The following is a 20,667-nucleotide window of genomic DNA, read 5'->3' as shown; positions in this document are numbered from 1 at the left end:
CCTCCTAATTTTCTGCAGCGCTGTGAAGGCGGAAGTTAGCTCAAAAAGTGGTCCTAAACCTCGGGCGTCTTTGTGGGGTGACTGGCATGAATGGAGGCTCACTAAATGGTTGCTGAAGCGATGGACCACGAGTGCACTTTACACAAGCGAAAACACACTTGCCAACTACAAGATTGGCGTCGGTATCGCTGACATCACGGGACCAGCGGCAGATGTTCCTATGGTATGTTATCGAGACGTTTTCTGTTATATATACATTCTACATGTAAATTTCCATATTTTTTTTTTTCCAATTATACCAATGGTTAATGTACAACAATGCATGATAAGGCCACGACAAAAAATATTGTGTTTCCTATTACATTGAGAAAAAAAAAGGTGGATGGGTGACGAAAATTTTCCTTTTTTGTTTTGTTTTGTTCTACATTTTATATTTAGAAAGATAAGGGTGGGATGTTGGCCATTTAAAAGTACTTTATTTTAATGCAATCGTACAGTACCAGTTAGGGCAAAAAAAATAATAGTTCTGCTTCCAGTTTCCCTACCTACCCTATTTTGAGAGCCCCTACCCTAATTTTTTTATGGGAAAAATGAGAAAAAAAACGCCCAAAACCATCAATTTTTACCTTTTACCCTTGACTGCACGCAGACGCCTCCATATGATTGAACACAAACAAATCTGGCAAAAAAAAAATAATTCCCTACCTACCTACCCTATTTTCAAATGCCATGTAATCGGAAGCAGAACTATTTTTTTTTCTGGCCTTAACATATGAATCAATTGCTCATTCTGCATTTGTTGTGTTTATACATGTACATATGTACATGTAGGCTCTGCTGCAAAACGCGGCAAGACTACAATATGTCAACCAACTTACAAATAATTTAAAAAAACCAACATTTTGAAATTAAAAAAAAAATCATTGTGTTTAATATAAAAAACTGGTCGCTGATCTAATAAAATATGGCACATTTTCAACTGTATTTAAATATACATTTATGTAAATTAACGGTGAAAGTGCAACATTACTGTGACATAATTTTATCGTGTGGACAAAGCAACCTCTAAAGAATGACAAATCGGTTGCGCCTCAACTTGGTCGTCGATCCCAACATAATTTTGGATATGTTCCAGCTTGGGCCAAATGTAGCATTCTAGTTGGGCAGGCCTAACTTAGGGATTTTGTTTGGGAAATATAAGAAAGTCTAAGAACCATTAGGTTGATAGTCAGGTTCCAAGAGCCAAATATCCTGACGTTGAATATTACCAGGTCAGGGGAACTAGATGGTCAACTGCCATAACGATAGCCACTTCATTTTTATTAATTTTAAGGGAAGTAAGTCTGACATGTCCAAGAACCATTCGGTTGATTGTCTGGTTCCGAGACCAAAATATCCCGACATTGAATAATGTCAGGTCAGAGAACCAGACCGTCGACTGCCGAAACAATAGCCACTACGATTTAAAAAAAAAAAAAAAATGTGCAGCGCCACCATGCACTAGCAGTAGCAATGGGGATGGGGCGACTGCAATTATTTTTTATGCGACCAAGTATAGTCAATAACCATAATGCGCATGCGTCGGTAAACAGAATGGTTCTCAGACTTAATTTCCCTTTTTTTTTTAAAGTCCTCCAGCATGTCCAGAGGAAGAGCATGAATGAGAAGAAAAGGCTGCAATTCATTTTCACTTTATATATCATGACTGAAGATTTGATTAAACACAATTTGGGGAACAAACTTCACTTTTGAGGGAGGGGGATTTGGAAAAATGAGAATAAAATTCCCTCAGGAATTGAACCTGGAACCTCCAGCTCAACTGCGCAATTTGTGGGTCATTGACTATACTTGGTTGCATAAAAAATAATTGCGGGTTGGCTGCAACTTGCAAACTTGTTGAAGTTGAGTTTAGCTGCTCGTCCGTAAATTCATTTACAATTTATTTCCCTGAGCTGTCATAAAATAATTCATGCAATACTTACTTAGGCTGACAATTTCGGAAGTCGACAAAAATCTAGCATCCAAATTCTTAAATCCAAAATGTCCTTTGAGCGCCACGAAGTCTTCGAAGTTTTCAAGGCGAAGTTGCGTACGTGTCTTTTCTTCTGAAGATTTTTCTTTTCTGGGGACCTCTAGTTAGGACCCCTTGCTGCGTACGGTTCGAAAGAGCGGATCATGAAGTCAGGGAACCAGGTGGATCATGTTTCATCAATAAACTTGAGTCAGTTCATCGTTGAGTCACTTTTTCCCAACTCCAGTTTTGAGCAATCGAGGGCGCCCTTCAATCCCACCAGGATCACGTGAGGAGCACTCAATCACCTGACACACCAAGTTATTTCTCAACAACTTGGGTGGATCGTGATCGTTGCTTGAGAGGAAATACGTTCTTTTTTTCTGGCGAAAATCTTCCAAAGGAACCCAAAGATGGCAGGCATGACAATGTGGTGGACTTTGCTGGTGGTGTGTGTCACTGTGCTCGCCGTTCCCAGCCCAAGAGAGACTCAAAAATGGTCGAAAATCTCCGAAGATGAGATCGTAAAACTGAACACCGAGTCCAACGCCGACGCACCCAACTACAAAATCGGCGTTGGCATAGCTGACATCACAGGCCCGGCAGCAGAAGTCAACATGGTACATGATTTATGATCACAAAGTGTGGACTTTGTGATCAACTTATTGTCAAAGGTTTCTGCATAAACAGTTGTATTTTTAAGCCAAATTGTGTACAAGCAATGTATTGACAATGACAAATATAAACTATGGAAATGATTAATTTATTTCTTAATTTAAAACTCTGTTCATCATCATCCATGTCATCATGACATTATCATCATCATCATCATCCCGGCGCGGTGCGATTAATACTATAACTAGTATAAGTTGTAATCCGAATTAGTGGTCGTGTTGGGGGAGATATTACAATTAGTGGTCGTGTTGGGGGAGATTTGCATGTTGCTCGATTATGCTGTAATGCATTTTTAATTATTTGTTGATTTTGTAGGAAATATCAATTTATCCGCCCAAAGGGAATAAAAAGACTAGGCAAGTCTAGTATTAGTAAAGCTAGTCCCAGAGGGCACACAATTCTATTCAATTGATTCAGAATGGCTATTCACTGGAAGTCTTCGTACAGCTGGTCTACACAATGGGCCGGATATACCCCACTCATTGGCATGGAGGGTAATCCTATACAATAGCACTGCCCGGCACTCTTCACCAGCCTAACCAGTTTGAGTCACGAGTGACAGTCAGTCAGTCAGTCAGTGAAATAGGTACAAAGACAACACTAGGCCCTCTGGGACCAGCAAAAGTCGTAAATTCCCTTCATCACAAAATGTCAAATGCTTGAAAATTTTCTCTTTTTTTCTAGATGGGCTACGCCAACCCTTCTCAAGTAACTGGCGGTATTCACCTCCGACAGTTCAGCCGAGCGTTCATCATCGCCGACATCAACAAACCAGACAACCGAGCCGTCTTTGTCAGTATTGACGCTGGAATGCAAGATCAGCTTGTCACGCTGGAGGTAGGAATGTTTTGACAATTGTGCAATGAAGGGCCCGGTTGCTATGGGTTCTGTGCACAAGTACCCCCTCAACGGTAAGAATGGGAGAGTTGGGGGAGGACGCATTGTCGACGACGCCCGACACTCACGCAAAGACGCTATGGCCTTGTGCACATTTAGAATAAAATTAGCCATGCGTACTTCGCGCTCTACGTGCGCGAACCAGTACGTGCATGCGGTGGGTCCTCTCCACTAACTTTCGAAAGTCGTTTAAAAGCGCCCTCTCGTGTTGACGTACAGAGCCATCTGACATCTGTGATTTTATAATTCTGATGCACTCCTTAATGCATACATACTGCAATTTGTATCCTTGTGGAGTCATTTCTTTGTTCTCGTGCACTAAAATTTTAGAGTTTGAAATTGTAGTTTCAAAATGCTCCTATGTAATAACCAGAATTAATTTCCTGGGCTGAAATTCGAACTTAATATGCCTCACATAAAATACTTCAATTTGCGACGGATCAACACACATTGGAAATTCCTAGTTTGTGAGTAAAATCCACATATCTATTTCGTGATAACCTTGTGGGGACGTATTCACTTATAAAAATTGCCCAGTGGAGACGTATACAATCTTTTGTTCTCTATTATGCACATGTCTCCACAGGGTACCGTGTACCAGATCAGTCATCCTCCAAGAGTGGTTATGAATAGAAAACTACCCACCCAACATTCATTTTAAGTCATTTTTAATGATACTTGAGTGGCAAATTACAAACTACGAAAGTAACAGGGACAGGAAAAGAATGTCACACTTTGGACCTAAATTTATAGAATGACCCATTTATATTTTACTTTCTCTACAGGTTATTAAACTGCTGCAGGCCAAATACAAGGATCTGTATTCTATCAAGAATATTGCCATCAGCGGAACACATTCCCACTCCGGAGTTGCCGGCTTTCTGGAACATCTTCTTTTCCAAGTGACGTCTCTTGGCTTCATCCCGGAGGCATTCCATGCCCAAGTCAACGGCATCGCTCAGGTCAGTTTGTTTGCGAAGTTGTGAGATAGAATCAATGGGGATGTTTCATTTTAAGGGCCTTGACACTACAGAAATGTCCGGGTTGGACCCAGGGTTCAACAAAAACCTCTGGCCATGCCATGGTATGTGCCTCGTGTGTGTAGTACTAAAAATCTCCTTATATGGAAATTTGGGCATGCAGGGCGTACTGCACGATGTGGCACAGAACGCAGCGGTGTTTAACCGGCGGTTTAAATCCACCCACGTGACAGTCTCTCAACCAATAGGAATACATCAACTGTCTCAGGTATTTTATGAATTATTATTTAATATTTTGAATCTTGTTTTCTCTCTACAGAGTATAGAGAATGCCCACAACAACATGGTGGATGGCAACATCTACTACAACTCCGGCAATCTTACGAAGTCTAACATCAATCGAAGCCCCAGTGCCTACCTAAACAATCCTAAGGAAGAACGAGAAAAGTAAGATTCCTTCTCAAATTCTGACATCCTCCCTTGTGGTTACCAGGGTTGTATTACTCGGCGCGAAAGGGAACGCGAATGCAAATTGGTGACATTATGGCAAGCTTTCGTGCTGCGATTTCGCAAAAGTTGAATGTATTTCAACTTGGGCAAATATCCCAGCAAATGTTCCCTGACGTCGAATTCGCTTTGCATTTGTGTGAAATTTGAACAGGCCTTTTAACTATATTATTCTTTCAAAGATATAAGAAAATTCAAAAGATAAACTCAAGAGTTAACAAAATTAACATCTACAACTGATTCAACTGATAAATTGGACCTTTAATATTTTGCAATTGAAAGGGATGGGCTAGTTATCTTGACTGAAACATGACAAACTAAGTAATACTCTGCAAAAGTGTAAATGATTGTTAATTTTATTCGTCTAAAAAAGTGGTGTTTTTTTTCTGGTTATTTATTTCAGATACACGGCCAACGTGGACCAACTGATGACCGTCTTGAAGCTGGTCGACAAGAATGGTGGCGACCTCGGCATGATCAAGTGAGTACATAAAAGATTCGACAGAGCAATGGGCTCTATGCATGACCGAACGAAGGCAGTATTTATCCCGACAAGGAGAGTGTACGGAGGACACTTTTTGACTTATCACTTTGCATAGAATGTAAATATACTAGCAATTGTCAATTTGTATATTTTATTTCGTTTAAAACACCTCCATTCCGTTTTCGGATGTCTGCATCCCTCTGAAAAAAAAAGAAAAAGGTTTTTATTTCGGGCTCAACACAGATCTGCTTTGTAAGCAGACTGGTTCCCGGTCCGTACATTATCGATACTGATTGTAGGGCAGGAACCAGCCAACCCCACGAACAGACTAGGCCAAGTTCGGGAAAGGACCATTAGTCGACTAGTGGTTGATTTGTGACGTACCTTACGCCTGCGCACTAATAGCAACGTGCGAACGTCTGTAGTCAAACGCTGGTCAAAATGTCATCTCAAAACTTCTGGATCCTGGCTCCCTGCTGTACCTTATGAATGTGCGCGGCTATGGTTACCAGCGATGCAACCAGCCCCGTTAGGTTGGTTCCAAATAGTCGACTAGCGTAGTCAACCATCGTTGACTAGACAGAGTTCGGGCAAGCGTTAGTCGAACAATGGTTAACTATAGTCCTTGCGCGAACTTGCCCCTAATTGTCTGGCAGCCAACAATTTGAAATTGTAAGGTAATAATTCAATAAAAAAACTCCGGTTGATTTTGTTTTGGTCGATGTCTCACTCAAAAGTGAGTAAGTTTTGTATTGCTAGAAAAAAATAGCAGTTTAGAAAAGGAATCTATTTTTGGCACGAATGTCAAAGAAAAAAACGGGGAACGTAATTTTACAAAGACTTTTCGAACAATCTTTTAATTTCACACTTTGTTGCAGTTGGTTTGCGGTTCACGGTACGAGCATGAACAACACCAATCATCTCATCAGCGGAGACAATAAAGGCTACGCCTCGCAGTTGATGGAGGGTTATTTTAACAAAGATGTCAGGCCGGGCAAGGCAAGTTATGACTGCGATAATGTCTTGTACAATTGTCGTAGTACGGATAATTTTTTTGTTTTGCAAAACAAGTGGAGTATCATGGCTTAGCGGGTAAGAGCACCGGACTCATGCTCTGGTGTTTCAGAGGCAACAGTGGCGTGGGTTCAAGCCCTCCGGGTGGACACTTGTACCCTTGAGCAAGGCACTTGACCATTATTGCTTCGTCCTTCGGATTGGACGTTAAGCCGGAGATCCCGTGTGTTGTATAAGGCCTAACGCACGTAAAAGAACCCAGTAATACTTATCGTTAAGAGAAGGGGTTTGCCCCGGTGTTTCTGGCCTCCTAGTTATACTCCCTTGTGGAAGTCCTTAGGAGAAGAACCAACCAAGTACCTACCAAAACATATCATGTGTGAAACAACCATTTCACAATTTTTTAGAGTCAATTTTTGAAGCCACGTAGGTAGGATCGTTTGCAATAACCTGGAAAAGTACCTATGATTTAACGACAGAAACCTGGCTCAAAGTGAAGATAGGACTGGTATCAAATACCCTGTGAAATTATGGCACCTGAAATGGCGTCATTTCAAAGAAGACAAACATTGACAGCAAAATATAGTGACAGCAAAATATAGTGCCCCCGGGCACACTTTTTTACGTGTTAGCAACAGAATCCAGTTACGAGACTCCAAAAAATTGTGCGCACGCTTTCTCTGTTTTCATAAAATGTATAGTATCCACTGAGCTGAAAGTTCAGCAAGTTATTTGTTATGCTGCCTACTTAAGACTTTGAGCACTTTTGTTGCTTTAAACTAAAAAAATATGCACAAAATGCAAATGATCCTATGTGTCTTTAAAAGGTTTACAAGACCCTAAATGTGTAATTTAATTTATCATGGATAACTTTGAACAGAAATTTTAGTACTTTTGTAAGTCTTAGACTTTTATTTCACTTCGAAAGGTGTTTGTACCAAAAAAAATACAAAGTACACTTTTTTGAAAACTGTAACAGATTATAAGTCTGTTTATTTTTTAACTAATAACAAGATGTTTTGTTCATTGGTTTTTTCTTCAGGGGAAGTTCGTTGCTGCATTTGCGTCGTCAAATCTCGGTGACGTTTCTCCAAACACTCAAGGAGCGAAATGCATCGACACTGGCAAGTCGTGTGACTTCAACTCTAGTACCTGCGGTGGCAAGGTATAACCCCCCCCCCCCCTCTCCAAAATTTTTTAAATCAAATACAAATCAGATTTATTTCTGGACTGTAGCCTGAGATGGAAAAGTTGCAGAATATGGATAAGCTTAGCATTTAACAGAGCCGTGTCGAATATCCAGATATTCGAATATTCAATCATCAACGGAATATTCAAACAGTATGTGTTTTATTCAGTTATTGGAAAAATGCGAGCCCTCTTGGGGAGAGGATGAAAAACATATAAATTGTGTGGTTAATTGTATGTCAAATGCCACATTTTTATTTAATGCCACTTTCGGGCACGATTTTGAGAGCATCCACGAGGAATATTAGTTCAAATTTCTTCTTTAAAATTGGTCAAATATCGGCCACAGCTACCTCTTCTTTATATTATTTTAACAAGCTCTTTGTCTGTTTTCGACAAGTGTAAGTACATGCAAATCCCGAACAGTGGCCAGTTTGAGCTGGTGCATGACTTTAACTTGATCAGTGCATTTCGAAATTGAATATACGAATATCCGATAAGATCCAAGTTGGAATAAACGAATATTCAATTACTCGACATTGCACAGCGCGCTAGCTTTTTAAAAGTAATCTTTGGTAAGGACAATGGATCGAAATGAATGGGCAGATTTGTTTGTTTTCTTGCTATTAATTGTTTTTTTTTTCTTTTGTTGTATTCATTTTTTTGATCGTAGAATGAGAAGTGCATTGCGTTTGGGCCAGGGGTGGACATGTTCGATAGTACCAGGATTATTGCAGAATATCAGTACAAGAAGGCAATGGTATGTATATTGTGTGTCAATTTTAGTAAAATCACTGTCGAACATAAATATTAAATAAAAACCGCAAAAAAAAAGTCCACACTCATTGGAGGGGTCATAATTTTGAATCTGATCGTCTTATGCTGGCGTCATTTATATAGACCTTTGGGGCATGTTGTTAGCTACATTTTGATACCCCGTTTGCTACTCAAGACTGTAAATCATCCAAGATTTGACAGTTTATGAAAAATTATGCAGTTTGAAAAGTTGCATAAATGATGTTACCATAAGACGATCAGATTCAAAATTATGACCCCTCCAACAAATGTGGATTATCTTCTATTTTTTGCAGTATTTATCATAGTTTGAAGATGTTTTCAATTTCAATTGCTATTTGGGTGATTCTGTAAATTTGGGGTCCACTTTTTTTTCCCTGTCCCTGTTACATCTGACATCTATGATTTTTATAATTCTGATGCACTCCTTAATGCAGTCGTCCTCCAAGAGTGATTATGAATAGCAAACTACCTACCCAACAAATAAACAATAATTTGAAGTCATTCTTAATGATACTTGAATGGCAAATTACAAAGTACCAAGGTAACAGGGACAGGAAAAGGTTATTTTTGTGTGTCTTGTGCAAGTCGTGACAAAAACCCAATTCCTTTTCTCTGTGATGTTGTTAAAAGTGAGCTTTTTAATTGTTTTCTTTGCAGGACCTGTACAAAAGCGCAACGAAAATGTTAACCGGTCCCGTCAGTACGGTCCACCAGTATCTGGACATGACCGATCAGACTGTTGTTTACAACAGCACATTCTGGGTACGTAAGATTATGTCGTAAGTGTAGGTCCTAACTATTCAAATTAACTGACTGAATGATGTATGCAAAATCTTGATTTTACGGTAGTTTTGAGAATTATTCCAAAAAGGTGTCATAAAACATTGTTATTTTAGACTATTAAAGGTGTAGTCCATCATTTGTAATTTGTGCATTTTGTCCGTTTGAAGCAACAAAAATGCTCAAAATCTAAAGAAGAGTGCTGAACAAACTAACCTGATGAAGTTTCAGCTCAGCTTCAGCTGTATATTTCGAGAAAAACAGCATTGTAGGATCTTGATTTCAAATCAAAAGTTGCTGAATCATGTTTTGGATTGGGCCTGAATTCAGCGCCCGAGATCAATCTCACTGAGCCCATTGCAGCTACGCGATGTCGCGCACTGATCCGACGAATTATATCAATCGCGTGCCTGTGTGCGTCGTGTCAACGCTTGTGCGCGGTTCGCCAAATAACAAAACAAACTTCTAATTTAAATTTCCTACGGTGCGTCTTAAGAAGCACCATTGGAAAGGCCTTCTTTTGTTGATTTCTTCAAAATGACAGCTTGCCAGAAAGAATAATTTCACAGGGAGTTTAGTCCCCTTACTATCTTTCAACCAAGTATGTTTTTTAACAATAATTACGCCAGTTACTTTTTGGATAGCGGCAAATGATGGACTCTAGCTTTAAATAGTGTGGATAGTCTTGTGTCTTTGTTCAGCAGATACTATTTATCACATAATGATATTGTTGTGTATTATATTTACATATGAGGCTATTTTACTTGTTCATGTTGTTCAACCACGTGAAAAGAAGTCGCAACCTCTATTTTTTTTATAGTCGACTAGTCATGGCGCCGTGACTAGTTGTTGCACTGCGACTAGATATTGGAACTAGTTGGTTGCGACGTTCATGGTAAATTTTATCGGAAGATCAGCGTCTTGTTTATTCATACATTTGGTATGTATGAAATGTTCATATGACTGGAGGTTTCGCCAAACAAAATTGCTCCGTAATCCATGAAAACTGGAATAAAATACCGACGACAGGAAACTGGATCAGTCTAACGTCATTAAAAAAATTGATTATGTAGCGTACATAGACCCAGCTGTGATGCTGTAGTGCATCATTAATTGGACATGTTTTCCAAGAACTAAATAGTCATGGGTGGTCGCGACTTTTTACCACAAGACTACCACACTACTACCAAGTAATGAATTCTACTAATCGCACAGCGTAATTCTCACTGGGTTTTTTGTTCCCACAGGGTAAGACTTGCAAGGCAGCGATGGGCTTCAGTTTTGCCGCCGGAACCACGGACGGACCGGGAGCGTTTAATTTCAAACAAGGTATGGACTCCCAGAAAACTTGGGTACTAACTGAATTCCTGATGGAGTTGTAGATTATGTAGGGGTAATGGTGTGATGGCTGTAAGGTGCGGTTTAAAGGGAATGTACATCATTGGCTTTTGCTGTAATTTTCAGAAATGAACTATTTGAGGGGTTAGTAAAAAAGATCAAATATTGTTACACTGACATGTTTAAAGTTGTATGTTCGAAAATGCTGGAAAAACCAAGAAAAACAAAAATGTTCAAGTAGTCTGGTTCCCTGACTCCACTAAGGATAAAATGGATTAATTTATAGATGCCGGAAAATTGTAAGGTAAGGGAACCAGTGTAGCTGGCCTGCACCCGTTCATGAACATATAACCAATAGCAAACAGAATTTGGACTGAATAAAATGGTAAATTTGGAGCAGTAATTGAAAAATAGTTAGGTTTTTCCAATGGTGGTCGGCCGACCACTGTTGGAAATGTATACAAAAATACCATTTTCTTGAAAATGACTTCACACCAGGTGCCAGAATTTTACAGGATGCTTTAGACTGTCATTTACCAACATCCTAGTAAGGTATTTCATGAAAACTTGATAGTTTTATTTTTTGATGTTTGCAAATGTAGTATATTCCCTTTAAAACTGGTTAGGTGCCTACAACAGATTTCCCAAAACGTTACGCACTGGCGTAACTCCAATTGCGCCACAATTTATTGCGTAAGTTGCGCAACAAACACAAATATTGAACACATTTTTTTATTCTATTTGCAGGAGACACAGAAGGAGACGCGTTCTGGAAATTTATCGTGTCCTTTATCAAGAAGCCGTCTGCCCAAATGGTGGAGTGCCAAAAACCCAAACCAATCCTGCTTCCAGTCGGAGAGGTAGAGTTGTTCGATTTATTCCACCCCGAAATTTCCATTTTTTATAGGAAGAAGTTTTTTTCCAAAACTCAATAAGCGCCATTTTAGTTACCTTTTAGAATACCGCCCTCTCTTGGCTTCCCAAAGTCAGTTTCGACGGATGTTAGATGGTTTACAATTTCAGAAAACTATAAAATGAAAAATGTAGCAAATTCCATCTTGTGAATAGTTTAATTGCGGTACCCGCTGCTACATGTACATCAGATTCGAACCAGCCAACCGATCCCGCACGCTCGGTGGTCGAGTGGTAAGAGGTCTGCACTAGAAAGCAGGAGGTCGTGGGTTCGAATCTAACTTTCACTCGGGAGGTGACACACTGAGTTCATTGAATACAGTTTTTATAGGTCAGTGAAGGGCAAAACGTAATATTGAAATGTAGCTTAGAAACAACTGCTATTCTGTGTATGTTCTACAAGTTTTCACAAACGTGCAAATTTGTAACTTTTTTTGCAATGATTATGACGTAAATTCCATCTGTAGACAAAATCAGGCACATGATCAGTGATCACTGTATATCTGAGACGCCCCCATCAATGGAGAAACCATTGTGCACGCTATTGTACAAAGCGACCTGCCCGTGATGGATTATCTGAACAATAGCTAGCACAATGCTTGCGCCATTGAAGGGGGCCTTCGTGATAGAATTGCTAGTGTGCCCAGATTTGTGTGTAAGTAAAAACGTTGTTTCTATAGATGCTTGAGCCGTATCCATGGGGACCGTCCATTGTGGACACACAGATGATTCGCATTGGTCAGTTTGCCGTTGTCGCGGTACCCGGAGAATTCACGTGAGTTTACTTTCTCCGTTTTTAATATATGCCGAAGAAGTGGGAAACGCGATTCGGTAGTGAATGAAGATAGATTTCATGGGTGGATATTTGCCATGTGAAATATAAAAATTTGAAAACAGTTAACTTCGAATATAACTTTTATCTTAAAAAAGTGGATGTGTCACTGTTTACTTTTCATATGATCCGAATGTGGCCAAAAAATGTACACATTTGCCCGTTTACACTTTATGCATAAATACTGCAGGTAGCGTGAGAAACCACTGTTCTTCAGAAACACACAATATTTTTCAATATTACTCCGCGATCAATCTGTATTCTGACTTACTAGTGTATGACACATTACAGAGCTTGGTCGTGATATCACACCGTAAATACTTCATTAATTTGCATAAATTTACATAATTCTGCTCAGTTTTCTGTACATGTTTACTACATCACAATGTGTCCGTTTCATTTTTTTTCTCCATGGTATTAGTAAAGTAAAGGAAATAATTCTGAAATGTTTCCCCTGGAAATTTGATGCACAATTTTGAACGAACGTTCCTTGTTTTTTTCCGCTACAGAACAATGTCTGGGCGCAGAACACGTGACGCAGTACAGAAGGTTAGTAGATACATTTTAACAACTTTTCATTATTTAGCTGCGGGATAGCATTTCAACAAGTCACCATGTCTCTCCGTTAGTTCGTTATTTAGTAACAAACGTTGACATTGTCTATTGCTCCTACATATTTTGACCGATTTCAACCAAACTTTGTCAACAGTAGCAGTAGCCCAGCCCCAACATGTCACATGACCAGACTGGGGTCAAAGGTCATTATGGGGTCACTGGGGTCAAAAAGCTAATTTTTTTTTAACTCAAAACACTACTTTCAGAAATTACATGGCTCACGTGACTCATCGCATGAACATTGCATGAAAATGAATTCTTGGCCCCCGCAGCTTCTGAGATATTTCTGATCGAGCTTTTACTTTGGACTCGTTTACTTATTTTGGGTTTATAATTAGACGTTAACCGTGGTAATTAGACTGGTTTAATTGTTCTCGTTTTCGCAGAGCCTGATGGAGCACGGAATGTCAAACGATACAGTTGTCGTATTAGCCGGTCTCACCAATACATATGCGGATTACATCGCAACCTATGAAGAATACCAGGTAAGGACAACGTGAACCCGATTTCACGAAACACTACGTGGATTTACACAACAAAATTGTTGCGAAGCTGCAGAATAATCTTAATATCGAATAACACATTAGTTTGTACATTTTTGGGTTTTGTGACATTTTGCGAATTTTTAATGTTGATTTTATTTCTAGTTACTTTGCGTTTTTTACTGAATTGTTTATTATTTTGTGTACTGATTTTAATCATTTGTTCCTTAATTTTTTTTGTTTTTTATAAGCTTGTTTGCAAGTCTTTTTTGTTTGTTTTTTTCCCCAGAATATCCACATTTTAAGTTATCGTTAATAAATATATGTAATTTTTACATGTAATTGATTTTGAATGAGCATCTGTTAACTATTGTTAAGCGCTTTCTGGTGTTAGTTACGAAAGGTGCTATAAAAGGTTTTTTTTTATTATTACTGTTAGGGCAATTCCATTTTAAGAGCTCAATGGGTAAATCTGAAAATGTATTTTTCAAATCTTGTACATCCATCATCTAGTAATGGTCACGGAGATTACAGACTAGGAGTTTTGGATCATTTCTGTGAATTATTGATTAGATATCATGGTTAATTGGCTCTGTCACGGAAGTTACACTTCCTTTCATAACACTGGAATTGCCGTTAAAGGAAAAATACAACATTTGCAAACATCAAAAAATAAAACTACCAAATCATTTTGAAATACCTTGCTGGACTGTTGGTGAATGACAGTGTAAAGCATCCTGTAAAATCATGGCACCTGGTATACTGTCATTTTCAAGAAAAGTGGTATTTTTGTATCAATTTCCAACGCTGGTCGGCTGACCAGCGTTGGAAAAAACTGGCTTTTTTCAAATACTGGCCCCAATTGACCATCGCACTTGTTTGCAATCGATTACACACCTATGAACGGGTACAAGCCAGCTAGACTTGCTCCCTGACCTTACAATTCCCCAATGTATGTAAATTGCTCTGTTTCTTCTTATATGGAGTCAGGGAACCAGACTACAGGAAAATGATTGTTTTTCTTGGTTTTTATAGCATTTTCGAACCCAAAACCTCAAAAAAGTCAGTGTAACTATATTTGCTATATATTTCCAACCCCCCAATTCCATCCATTTCTGAAAATTACAGCAAAAGCAAATGATGTATATTCCCTTTAACTCTTTGATTATTCTGTCCTTAAGGTCCAGCGTTACGAGGGGGCTTCGACGGTCTTCGGTCCACATACCCTGCAAGGTTACATCAACCAGTTCGTTAAACTCTCCGAGTTTCTCGCAAAGGTAACGACGAAATTGAGTACAAATACAACAGGGAGGGAGTTCGTACAAGGACCATTAGTCGACTAGTGGTTGATTTGTGACGTATCTTACGCTTGCGCACTAACGCCTCTAGTAAAACACTGGTCAAAATGTTGTTGTGTAACTTCTTGATCCTGGTTCCCCGCTGCACATTCTGATTCATGGGCTATTGGTAACCAGTGATACGACCGACCGTGGTGGTCTGGTCCCGAGAACTGACTAGACTTGTCAAACTATGGTCGTCTACTCGACTAAAGATAGTATGACGAAAGTAAAGTCTGTCACAAGCCGATACAGCCCATCAGGCTAGCGTTTATCTCCGGTTTCAGTGGCATGAAACGACTGAGAATATTTCTATTCCCCCTGGATGGGATGCTAGTCCATCGCAGGTTACTCCCCAGCTAATGCTGGTACCCATTTATACTCCTGGGTGGAGAAAGGCAAGTGGGGTAAAATGGCTTGCCCAAGGACACAACATATGACCAGCAGCTTGATTCGAACCCATGACCCTCTGATCATGAGTCACGAACCCTAACCACTAGGCCACACTCTCCCAAGTATGACTATAGTAATCTATATTTCTTACTTGAAAGTGCATATAAAAAATCAACATTTAAATTCCTCTGCACAAGCTTTTAATTTCAATTTTTGTTTTACTCCTTTTTTTTTTTACAGGGTACCGAGGCTCCAACCGGTCCCATTCCAAAGAATCTCTTGAGTAAAATGGTCTCTCTACTTCCGCCGGTAGTGTTTGATGAAGTGCCTCCGTTCCAAAAGTTCGGAGGAGTGGCCCACGATGCGGAGAAATCATACAAGCGGGTGAGCTTAATGTTGAATATTTCATCGGGATGAATGGGCTCCGTGCACAAGTACCCCCTCAACGGTAAGAAAGGGAGAGTTGGGGGAGACCACTGAGAGAGACATTTGAACGCATTGCCGACGCCCCCTTACGCGCACGCAAAGACGCTATGGCTTTGTATTCAGAATATAATTAGATGTGCGTACTTCGCGCTCTACACACGTGAACCAGTACGCGCACCGGTTATGTCTGGTCCACTGGGCTCTCGAAAATGGTTAAAAAGCGCCCTCGCTTGTTTACGCACAGAGCCCATAGAGAGCTGTTGCATCCAAGCGGATGCGTTTAAGCATACATTTTTAAAATCTTTGTTGTTGTTTTTGGTTCTCAGAACACAACTGCCAGTTCCATATTCCAAAAATGGTTAAAAAAAGCGCCCTCGCTTGTTTACGCACCGAGCCCATAGAGAGGTGTTGCATCCAAGCGGATGCGTTTACGCATACATTTTTAAAATCTTTGTTGTTTTTTTTGGTTCACAGAACACAACTGCCAGTTCCATATTCCAAAAATGGTTAAAAAAAAGCGCCCTCGCTTGTTTACGCAAGGAGCCCATAGAGAGGTGTTGCATCCAAGCGGATGCATTTACGCATACATTTTTAAAATCTTTGTTGTTTTTTTTGGTTCACAGAACACAACTGCCAGTTCCATATTCCAAAAATGGTTAAAAAAGCGCCCTCGCTTGTTTACGCACAGAGCCCATAGAGAGGTGTTGCATCCAAGCGGATGCGTTTACTCATACATTTTTCAATCTTTTTGGTTTTTTTTGGTTCACAGAACACAACTGCCAGTGCCGTATTCCATGCTGGAAACCCCAGGAACAACTTGAGGGTAAGTCCGTACGAGTACGAGTACTTTTCCCTGAGTTATGAGTAAAAGGCAAATTTTTTTTTCTTTGAGTACATGTAGGAGTACTTTTCCTTGAGTTGATCACACTGCAATGGGTGAAATATGTTCCAAAGATTGGTTATGACAGGCGTATGCAAAAGCGTACCAAAAAATAGAAATTGGGTTCTTTCCTGCATATTCCTCTTATTTTTTTTTAATCCATATGGAGAACACTTTACTGAATATGAATACAAGTATGAATACTTTGCCACGAGTATAAGCATAAGTACAGATAATGTTTTTCTTGCAAGTACGAGTACGAGAACTAAAATACTGTTTCTTTTACATTTCAATTCCTGAATCCTTGGCATCATGCTTCTTATATCTTGTTGGCATGGGCGTAGCGAGGAGGGGGCAAGGGGGGGCACTTGCCCCCCCCCCCCCCCTGGAAAACCAAAAAAAAATAAAAAAAGAAGAAGAAGAAGAAAAGAAAAGAGAAAAAAGAAAAGAGAAAGAGTCGCGAAGACAAATTGGTATAAATTTAATGAGTTGGGGGGGGCAAAATGTCCCTGCCCCCCTCTTAAACTGATAAATCGAGAATATGTTGAGAAATGCAAGCATTTTTGGCAAAAAAAATTTTTGCCCCCCTCTAGAAAAAATCCTGGCGACGCCCATGCTTATTGTTTGCTGTGCCAAGGACAAATTTTTATATCTGTAGATTGTATTGGTCGAGTTTACAGGCAAATAGAGAACTAGCCAAAATGCACGACACTTCCGATTCAATATTTAACCAGTTTGCGCCGGAGGCCGTGTATACACACGCAAAAGTTTTGCGGTGTTCGGAACTGATGACAGATAAACACGCAGGGAGCGAGGCCGGAAATATCTGTCAGCGACTCGTTCGCAGCGAGCGAGGCCGGAAATATGAGTGTGCTGCCCGAGGGTGATGGCTTCAACCCGCCTGGCTTGAGGTCGAGTGAAAAGTAAACCCGCGCCTCGTTCCATTCTTGTTAAAATTAATCCCGGCGTGAACAGGTTAAATTAGGTTGCCTCCTACGTCTTAGGGCGACCCAACAATCGACGTGCTGGCCGGTATTGACTTCGGCTGTCCACAGTAATCCAGCATTTTTGAGTCTGTTTGTTACCGTTCTGTTGAGCCATTTGCTATCATTGTTTTGTTTTTTCAGACCGGCGATACCTTCATGTCGATCGAGTTCAAAGATCCAAAAACCGGAAACTTCTCGGAGATGTTCAGCGATTCGGACTGGTGTACCAGGTTCGTTTACAGCTAGTTTCCGCTTCCAGACAAAAAAAAAAAATGATTAAGTTGATTTGGTGAAATACACCAAGAACTGAAATTTGGGCAATTGTGTAGTTATGGGCCCTTCTAGGGTTTTACTTCTTTTGTCATTTTATCATTCCAAAAATGACTTCGACAACCTTTGCAGTATTGTTTTAGTTCTTAGTGACACTAATTCTTTGTAAATCTGAACAGTATTTGTTTTAAGGAAGTGCAATTTTCTTGTGCATTTTTTTTTAGTCGATGCCATGCAAGTCAGTGCGGTTTTGCGCATATACGTAGCATCTCGGTGCTTGCCATCTTTATTTTCGTGCTGTGTTGTGTCCTCTTCATCGTAATTTTAGGCCTACCCCAAAATTTCCGCTAACAAAAATCAGAACCCTTTTCAGGGTAATTTTAAAGGCTGTATTTATTAATTTTTTTCTTCATTTAGGTTCTACTGGAAGCGAACCGAGGAAATCCTTGGATATAGCAAGGCGACGACCTGGTGGCACATTCCCCCGACGGTGCCCACCGGTACCTACCGGTTCCGCGTGTACGGCAACGCAAAGCACATCATCGAAGGCGTGAAGGCATACGACGGTGTGTCGCGGGAGTTTACGGTGACCGCTTAGATGGATCAATCAGGGCCAAGTTCGGGCAAGGACCATTAGTCGACTAGTGGTTGATTTGTGACGTACCTTACGCCTGCGCACTGGTAGCAACGTGCGAACGTCTCTAGTTAAACGCTGGTCAGAATGTCATCGCAAAACGTCTGGATCCTGGCTCCCTGCTAGCGTTATGAATGCACGCGGCTATTGGTTACCAGCGATGCAACCAACCCCAGTAGGCTGGTTCCAAATAGTCGACTAGCGTAGTCAAGCACCGTCGACTAGACAGAGTTCGGGCAAACGTTAGTTAACCATTGGTCAACTATAGTCCTTGCGCGAACTTGGCCCAGATTGATGTAACCCGAGTGATGTAAAGGAATCGCCCCACACTCCCTCCTCCACCACCCCCATCCTCTATATCCCCCACCCCATCCCGTCTCTCTACCCCATCCGCCCACACCGCCACCCGACCCATTGGAGATTTTGTAGAGTTTGATATGTTATGTGAAGTAAGTTCATCGCTACAGCCTTTGTTTACTCAGCTGGTGTGAAACACGCCGTGGGCTTGAGCTGCTTATGTTGGTTGGTTGGTTGGTGGGTTTGTGGGTTGGTTGGTTGGTTAATAACAGTTTACTCGGCCATATATTGCATTCATGTAACTCAAGTATTACAGCTTTCCTTCCAAAGGCCAGTTTTGATAACGCTGATGCACATGCATCTAATTTGCATATTTTTGCGCATGCATCTAATTTGCATATTAGATCACGCCCCATTCGTTTTCGTTTTCTGTACTCTCTCAAGGTACCGATGGTTGTACCACTTAGTACTTGTTAATGTATAATCTCCCCATATAATGACATCTTATGTTATCAACATAAAAATTAATAAGAAGAAATTATTTTGAGTTCAGAAAGTCAGAAATTTAGCAGAAAAAAAGTTCACTTTAAATCACGTATTTAACACAAAATGAATGTGTAATGAGATTTTTCTTTATATGTTCATGTAAAAGCAACAAAGAAAGAGAACGAGTTTAAAATTTCACGAGAAGCTGAAATAATTTTTGTACAGTTTACGGCTTTGTTCACGACTTGCATATTTTTTTTCGAGAGTTGTCGTGAATTTAGTTTTCAAACTGAACTGCGGAAGAGATCAGTTTGCCGAAAGTTGACATCATGTGACCACAGCATCCAATTCAGGCGATTCACAATGCAGAGCGCCACCAAGAGTTTGCCATGGAGAGTCATCTTTTTAAAGTTTACGGTCGACAAAATATGGCCCATTTGAATGAGCGTCAGTAGACACTCGAGCTAATTTGTTATTGATTGGGGCAAAGCGTTCTGCCACCTTACCAAAAATCACAATATTGATACAAAGAAAAGAAAAGGGCAAACAGATACTCGAATCATACGCTTACGAAACCACTGACCGAAAAAAAAAACGAACAATTTCAAATGTCCCACTCTGCAAATTTGTCGACCATCTCCCACAATGCACTGGGAAAAATGAACTCTCCGTGGCAAACTATTGGTGGCGCTCTGCATTTTGAATTGCCTGAATTGGTAAATAAATGTCACACAGTCTATAAGTCATGTGACTTCATATATTAATGTAAACAAGTTGATCTAGTGTCTGCAGCAGTAATGTTTGAATGATTTAAGGGAATTTGATTTAAATACTTAATGAAAATGTACAATTTCATTGATGTTAAGTAGAATTCTACCTTTTTGAGCGAGCATGTAGAAAGCAACTGATCAATTTCGCTAGACATGCGTTTTCTTCAATTTTTCATTATGTAGTCAATTGTATGTATGTGGAGTTAACGTTTTATGATTTTCGTAAGCATTATTTTTAGCAGTATTCAATGATTTAATGAATATCATTTATGAGGATTGATAGTATTCTTTATATTATGCTGACATAGCTGTTTTTCCATTATAATTTGTATATTATGATTAATTTATGAATATAATATGAAGTTGTTTGAATTTGTATTGAATCATCAAATTGTATGAAAAGGATTCTATGCAGTTGTTTTGAACACAGATTAAACGCAAATCAAGAGAAGGCATACACTTGTTTAATTTTTTTTTTATTTCCGGAAGTTGGTTTTGTGAGATCATTCTACAAGTTTGTGCAGTTAAGGCTTACAAAGCGTGGATTTCAATTCTTGAAACGAACATTAATGTCTTCCATTCACTAACAGGCCGAGAAAAAAAAGTTGTCTTTCCTATTACATTAAGAAAACATAGGGTGGGTTGGTATTTTTTATTTATTGTTTTGCTCAAAAT

General features: G+C 39.8%; 2 protein-coding genes across 5 annotated transcripts in view; one reads left to right on the top strand and one right to left on the bottom strand.

Moving 5' to 3' along the window:
• Positions 1–2,143, bottom strand: part of LOC119731136 (prolyl 4-hydroxylase subunit alpha-1-like) — a 30,316-nt gene extending 28,173 nt beyond the window's left edge. For 2 of the 3 annotated variants that reach the window (XM_038204160.1, XM_038204161.1), the window contains exon 1: positions 1,983–2,143. The gene's annotated coding sequence lies outside the window, so the exon portion shown is untranslated. The remainder of the gene's footprint in view (positions 1–1,982) is intronic. The other variant, XM_038204162.1, reaches the window with a different exon arrangement.
• Positions 2,144–2,294: 151 nt separating this feature from the next.
• Positions 2,295–18,513, top strand: LOC119731135 (neutral ceramidase-like). Of its 2 annotated transcripts, XM_038204158.1 has the most exons (19): positions 2,296–2,631; positions 3,371–3,523; positions 4,369–4,545; positions 4,883–5,010; positions 5,474–5,551; positions 6,433–6,553; positions 7,611–7,733; positions 8,430–8,516; positions 9,212–9,316; positions 10,582–10,663; positions 11,420–11,532; positions 12,265–12,359; positions 12,926–12,965; positions 13,418–13,516; positions 14,695–14,790; positions 15,484–15,627; positions 16,439–16,492; positions 17,677–17,765; positions 18,223–18,513. In XM_038204158.1, the coding sequence occupies exons 1-19, from the start codon at positions 2,425–2,427 to the stop codon at positions 18,401–18,403; spliced, it is 2,172 nt and encodes a 723-aa protein (XP_038060086.1). In that variant the 5' UTR covers positions 2,296–2,424; the 3' UTR covers positions 18,404–18,513. The 2 variants fall into 2 exon arrangements, with proteins under 2 accessions (XP_038060087.1, XP_038060086.1); XM_038204159.1 differs by lacking the exons at positions 16,439–16,492; positions 17,677–17,765; positions 18,223–18,513 and adding an exon at positions 15,996–16,085 and having other exon boundaries at positions 2,295–2,631.
• The last annotated feature ends 2,154 nt before the right edge of the window (positions 18,514–20,667 follow it).

This window comes from Patiria miniata, unplaced genomic scaffold, assembly GCF_015706575.1.
Source record: "Patiria miniata isolate m_02_andy unplaced genomic scaffold, ASM1570657v1 HiC_scaffold_23, whole genome shotgun sequence".
Lineage (NCBI taxonomy): Eukaryota > Metazoa > Echinodermata > Asteroidea > Valvatida > Asterinidae > Patiria > Patiria miniata.
This window is presented reverse-complemented; position numbering and strand designations above follow the sequence as displayed.